The sequence below is a fragment of the Trachymyrmex cornetzi genome, unplaced genomic scaffold, assembly GCF_001594075.2.
Source record: "Trachymyrmex cornetzi isolate Tcor2-1 unplaced genomic scaffold, Tcor1.1 scaffold168, whole genome shotgun sequence".
In the NCBI taxonomy this organism is placed as follows: domain Eukaryota; kingdom Metazoa; phylum Arthropoda; class Insecta; order Hymenoptera; family Formicidae; genus Trachymyrmex; species Trachymyrmex cornetzi.
The window spans coordinates 49,396-56,200 of NW_017296287.1; the positions used below are offsets into that span (position 1 = coordinate 49,396).

The 6,805-nt window shown below is 33.0% G+C and overlaps 2 protein-coding genes across 2 annotated transcripts in view; one reads left to right on the plus strand and one right to left on the minus strand.

Moving 5' to 3' along the window:
- The window catches only part of LOC108759106 (uncharacterized), a 20,948-nt gene extending 18,407 nt beyond the window's left edge, over positions 1-2,541 (plus strand). The window contains exons 2-3 of the mRNA XM_018504396.1: positions 1,726-1,997; positions 2,211-2,541. Of these exons, the coding sequence (XP_018359898.1) occupies positions 1,726-1,997; positions 2,211-2,437 (499 nt within the window). The 3' untranslated portion in view covers positions 2,438-2,541. The remainder of the gene's footprint in view (positions 1-1,725; positions 1,998-2,210) is intronic.
- A 2,293-nt stretch (positions 2,542-4,834) lies between these two features.
- LOC108759103 (uncharacterized) lies at positions 4,835-5,985 on the minus strand. The gene is made up of 2 exons (XM_018504393.1): positions 5,730-5,985; positions 4,835-5,631 (listed from the first exon to the last, which is right to left on the minus strand). Exons 1-2 carry the CDS (start codon positions 5,983-5,985, stop codon positions 4,835-4,837), a joined length of 1,053 nt encoding a protein of 350 aa, XP_018359895.1.
- Between the last annotated feature and the right edge of the window lie 820 nt (positions 5,986-6,805).

Sequence of the window (6,805 nt, forward strand, 5' to 3'; positions counted from 1 at the left end):
AATGTTGGCATTTCTAGAAAATCCCTAGGATCCATAAATTTATTTCTGTAAGTTGTTAATTCTATTGCGCGTTAGAGTATACAGAGGTGCAGCATCGTGCAGCGCTCAATCCAAATGTTACAAAATTTGATTGACAGTTGTTTATCCATGCCAGTGCATGTTAACAAATTATACAAATACAAATACATACAGGTTATACAAATTATATCAATCGATAATTTATCAATATTTTACTTTATATGTTTATATGAACTATTATAATGAAAGATGTATCTACCGTGCTCCAGTGTTGGTACATGTAATCTAGCTAATTTTTTTTCGGCCATTTCGTTATATAATAAATTTTGTTACAAATAAAAATAATTAACTCAAAGTTAACATGCATTAGCATGGATAAACAACTGTCAATCAAATTTTGTAACATTTGTATTGAGCGCTGTACGATGCTGCACCTTTGCATACTCTAAAGGCCCGTCTACAATACACGGAGTAAGAAGAGTAAGAAATTGACCAATCACAGTCGATTATTCTTCTCACATTCGACTGTGATTGGTCAATTTCTTACTCTTACTTCTTACTCCGTGTATTGTAGACGGGCCTTAATGCGCAACAAAATTAACAACTTACAGAAATAAATTTATGGATCCTAGGGATTTTCTAGAAGATCCAACATTCGTCCGCCATTTTTTATGGATTTTGTCCGGTAACCGCCAGAACATCCTTAAAACTCTATTGTAGATCCTGGGTAAAGTCGCATGATGCTTACGACGCTCCCGACACTACGATACGACCAATGTAAAATAGTCTTTACGCTTTTACTGGAAAAGCGATAAATTGGCTCTCGCGACAATTTTCGTCGCGCAGCAAGTTTCTTTGGCGCATTCTGTGTGCAGAAGCCATATAACGCATAATATAAATATTATGATATAAGTAGGTATTTTCTGTCACGAATTAAATATAGATCGACCTTTGTATATATACATTAAAATGGATATGCAAAACAAAACACAATTCTGACATTCGTACTCTCAGTCTCTCAGCAAATTTCCCGGCATTTTCATTAACTAATTTCACTTCTTTCAGTTAATAAGTATTACGGCGATTTTTATTAACGATATGCAGAATGATATAAATGTTTACTGATTGTTTAGTAATTGTCAAAGCAGAGGACAAAGATTATCGAGATATCTAAAATCTGGAGCAGGCCACGTATGGCCAAACAAGCCACAATGTTATCACTCGTCTCATTCAGAAGTATAAACTTATTGGATTAATTCTAAGTAAAATCGTAATGTTTAGAGCTGTAATTCTATGCATACCTTAAAACGTGTAATTATTATTTATAAAAAATCGTAGATATAAATATATCTATGATTTCTTATAAATCTTATTACTAGCAAGAAGTTATCTGTGCAGTAAAGATAAGCACAAAGTATAAAGTTAAGTATTCTACTCATTCTCAAAAGTTTTATGAGAACAAGTTATAATTCTTCTTATTGATCTATATATCAAGTGATTTAGAAATTTTCATTGTAATTAATTTCTTGTAACAAGCAGATGCGCAACTGACTCACATTTCGTGTAATTGTATCATTGCAAGCAATATTGCAAACGATACAGTAAAATGTCTGTTACTCTTGAAAAATTACATGGGACATCTTACATTATTCCTAAAAAGATTAAAAGATAGAAAGATTTGCCTTTAAAGAATTAACATTCTCACAGTAAACTGGAGGAGTCGACAACGCGGCGCGATGATGACAACTTCTCTCTGGTAACTGTAACAAGCGTTTCCCTTCAGGAGAGCACAGGCAGCACCTTCACTGAGTCAGTCTACACAAATTGGGAAGAAAAATTTGCCTGTCACTTATTACAGGGCCAAGGTCGCGTTTTTAGCTATCGAAAGAGGAGGACTTACTTCGGCGATGGAGTCTTCAGCGCACCAGCTGGCGTCTGTCCGCGTCATGTTACTTCGTCAGTCATTCGTCGTAATACAGGTCGAATGTTAAACGCAATTGTTATGACTTTTATTTTGAAAAAATAGAGGTGACTTCCATAATTCAATCTGCAAATGGCGTGTTTGAAATGGAAAGTATACATTCTTTGTTTTGTCTCTTCACTTACTTTCGACGAGATAAAATATGTGAATACGTAGCAAATTCCGTTTTTTTCGGAATGAATGAATAAAACATGGAAACATTCCATTACAGGCGATTCTCGGCTTGTATTTGTTTGGCCGCAGAAAACCAGCCGGAGTCGACTCTCGAATGTCCTTGTACCCCTTCTACGTGGTATCCTAGTTGGACTATTATTTATAGACGCTCTTCACTTATGGCCTGGAGAATTCTTACCCACATGTCTTCCGCCGACAATGCCAATTACTCTACCGCCGGTCAAATGTAATGTCATTGAGCCGCGTTGGTACGATAATAACTGAATTTTTGCATCGCCTAATCACGTTCGCATAAATATATGTTTGCGATACCGCGAATATAATTTTATTAAAACATTATACAATCTTCGATAAAAAAAATTATTTCGCTTGAAGGCTTTTTGATCTTTTTAATTACATTTGGAATTTGTTTTTATTACGAAAAAAGACTTGCATTCGGAAAAACAGTTTTGCACAGTTTCAAGTTGAATGAAGACAATGGTCTCTATGATCTAAATTTAAGAAGTTGTATATACATGCTTGGGTCTCATAATTAAAGTTTGTTTATATATATTATGAAAGGTAATAATTCAGTAACGTCCGTTTAGTAATCCGATGGCACTCTATAGAATTGTAATTATGATTGAATATGTGAGTTAAACGATAAAAAATTCAACTCCAAACAAAATATTATTGATAACGAGAGTTTTACGTAATTTTTGAATAAATTGTAAAATTTGTTTATATCTGCTTTTTCACATTTCTGTATCACTTGCGATGATTTGCATTTTTTATTATAGCAAAAGAAATATTTTTTATACTTGTCATGTCATAATAATGTTGCAATCAATTTATAAAATAAATACACATATGTGCGATTATAATATTACATGCGATTATAATATAACAAAATGGTGAATTTGTCAAGAAAGACTGAAATTAATTTACTTTCGAATAAAAAGTATGCAAAGCAGTTGCACGATGGTAGAATAACTTCTCTTGAAAATAGGTAAGAACGAACGTTTGTACAGGATGTCTATAAAATCTGACCCAGGCCCTATATCTTGGAAACGGTTATAGATATAGAAAAATGTTTTATAAGAAAGTATAAATGTTTATAGGATATTAAGGGGAATGTATGATGAAAATATAAACTTGACCTTGAATGACCTTCTCAAGACTAGGTCAACGTGACTGATATTTTCATAAATGGAATCCCCTATTTTTTATTGCATATTCTTGTAGCTCAACCCAAGAACTTTTCAAAATACTACAAAAAAAGTTAATTTTCATTAAGTGCTTGTTGAATTATGAGGATTGAGAGTTATAGTACCGCCATTATTAGTATTACTTAGAGACTCTCTAATCAGAGTCGCAACACGAGATAATTTGAGTGAACTTTTGTATGCAGGGTAGCAGTTTTAACAAAATTGATAACAGACCCTGGTGAAAATTTTTCTTAGAATTTTTTATATAAGTTTTCAGAATTTCTATATAATTTTGTAACTTTCTCACATTTTTAATATAAATTAAAACATTTCTCGGAAAATCTACGTCTTTTCTCAGAATTTTATATAATATATTAATTATGAAATATCGAAGATTTCTGAGATTTTTTGTAAGTATAATCTCTGATAAAATGTTATAAAATCTAAAAAATTTTTAAATATTTTTTTTAAATTATTGAATGAGAAATTTCAGACTATTTCAGAATTCATTGTTATATAAAAAATTTTAAGAGAAAATTTAAACTTTCTGAATCATCATCATCCAGCCTTTTGTTTCGTCCACTGCTGAACATAGGCCTCCTCTATTGTTCGTCATTTTTTCCTATCCTGCGCTGTGCCAATCCAATTTGTTGCTATTCTTTTCAGGTAGTCGGTCCATTGACTTGGTGGCCTTCCTATTCCATTCGTTTGTCCATTCTCGGTCTCTATTCCAAGAGCCTTTTCATCCTTCTTTCATTCTGACTACGTCCAGCCCATCTCCATTTTTGTTTTGTTATATGCTTTATAATATCTTTAATCTTAGTTCTTTGTTTCAGATCTTCATTTCTCACTCTGTCCCGCATAATTATTCCTAACATTGAGCATTCTATTTTGTGTGATTTTTAATTTAGTTGCCGATGACTTAGTGTCAGAGTTTCTGCTCCGTATGTTAACACTGGCAGGATGCACTGATCAAATATTTTTCTTTTCAAACATACCGGTAATTTGCTTTTAAACGTTTTTCTGAGTTTTCCATATGCTGGCCAGCCCAAAGATATTTTTCTCTGCAATTCGTATGTTTGATTGTCTTTGTTGATTTTGATTTCATGACCAAGATATATATATTTTTCAACTATTTCTATTTCTTGTTGTTTAATGGTGATATTTTGACTAGGAACTAGGTTAATCATCATTTTTGTTTTGCCAATATTCATATTCAAGCCAACTTTTTCTGTTGCTGCTTGGAGCTCCATAGTCATTTCTCTTGCTTTTCCCAAATCATCGGCTATAATAACAATATTGTCGGCGAAGCGGAGGTTACTTAGATATTCTCCATCGATTTTTATTCCTTTATTATGCCATTCTAGTGTTTTAAATGCGTATTCCAGAACGGTGTTGAATAATTTAGGTGACATTGGATCGCCCTATCTAACTCCTCGTCCAATTTTTATGTGTTTACTATTGGTGTATGATTTTACTGTTGTTGTTGTTTGTTGATAAATATTTTATGGATAATTTTTGTATACCGGTAGTTGATTTGACATTCCTTTAGTGCTATTAGTATATTATTGTGTTCTATTGTATCAAAAGCTTTTTGAAAATCTACGAATAATGACACCAATGGTCTATTATACTCCACTGATTTTTCTATTAATACCTTCAGACTCTGTAGGTGATCGTTGGTTCTAAAGTTTGAACAGAATTCAGCTTGCTCTCTTGGCTGGTATAAATCTAACTTGTTTTCCATTCTTGTTGTTATAATTCTAGTAAAAAGTTTGTAAAGATGATCCAATAGGCTAATCGGCCGATAATTCTCTAGATTCGTTTTATCGCTTTTTTTATGGAGTAGGATCATCACCGCATTATTCCATCTATAATAAATGGTGGCATCCTGGAGACATAGGTTAAAAAGTGTTTCTATTTTTTTCATTATTATTTCTCCTCCAATTTTGATAGCCTCTATGACGATCTCATCGTCGCTTGGCGACCTATTATTTTTCATTTTTCTAAGAGCATTCTGGATTTTTCCTGTAGTTATTTCGGGTATGTCTTCGGATTCTTGATTCAACACTCCTTTTTCTGCTGTTATGAGTAATAGTGTTGAGTTTTCGTTTCTGTGACTTCTGCACAGTTCTTCATAGAATTTCTCCACTATTTCAATTAATTTGTTCCTGTTGTGTTCTATTCCATTGTTTCTGTTCTGTAGCTTCACTATTTCAGTTTTGCCCTTAGCCAGATTTCTTTTTAATACTTTGAGACTTCTGTTCTCTTCTATAGTTTGTCTGGTATTTTTTTAAGTCTATATTGTCGAAGATCCTCCCTGATTGCTTTGGTTGTTCTTTTGTTTATCTCTTTGAATTCTATTTTACTTGCTTCTTTGTTACTGATTAGAAGTCTTCTTTCTTCTATAAGCTTTCGTGTGTTGTGGCTTATTTTCTGTTCTCTTTTCTTTCCTGGGCAATATTTCTTTCGAGCTTTTTGTATGGTTTCCATTATTGTATTATTTAGTGTATCTATGCTATCTCCTCCTATTAGTTTGTTCTCTAATGCTGTACTGATATAATTTTGGAACTTTTCTATATTTTGTGGGTTATTCCATGATCTTTTATTCGTTTTTCTTATCATTTTGTATCTCTCTTTCCCTAATGATATATTTAATGTAGCTCTTACCATTCTATGGTCGCTGCTGGTAGTAAACTGATTTAATACTGTAACGTCTTGAAATATTTCTTTTTTGTCAGTGATAAAATGATCTATTTTATTTTTGGTTCTTCCGTTTGGGCTTTCCCGAGTCCATCGTCTGTATTTCTTCTTGAAAAAAAAACTATTCATTTGGTATTGTCCATTTCTCAGTAGGAATTCTAATAGTTGTTTGCCTCTTTCGTTTCTACTTTCTGTCCCGAAGTTTCCTAATGCTGTTTCCATTGGGTCTGTTTTTAAACTAATTTTTGCACTGAAATCTCCGTACGTAATTGTGAAATGACTAGAGTATTCTTCCATTGTTTTTAGTATATCATCGTAAAAAAAATCTCCGTCTCTTCGCTGTGTAGTCCGTAGTTGGGACCATACGATTGAATGATTTTCAAATTATATCTGCTAGTTTTAAAATCAAATATGCAACTCTAGTAGAAATTTATTTTATGGCTGATATATCTGAAAATCTCTTATGAGTAAAGAAGCCTACTCCTCCTACTGATTCGTTTTCTTCCCCTGTATGATAGAATTTGTGGCTCGATCTTAATGTTATCAGGTTTTTTCCGCGTTTTTTCACCTCGTTAACTCCAACGATGTCCCATTTGATCTTTAACAGTTCCATTTCTGACTCCTCGAATCTTTCCTCTGAGACCAGTGATCTGGTATTGTATGTTGCAATCTTTAGGTTGATAGTCCTCTTATTTTTGGCGCATTTTTTAGGAATAATCAAGTTTTTGTCCCCCCCCCCCCC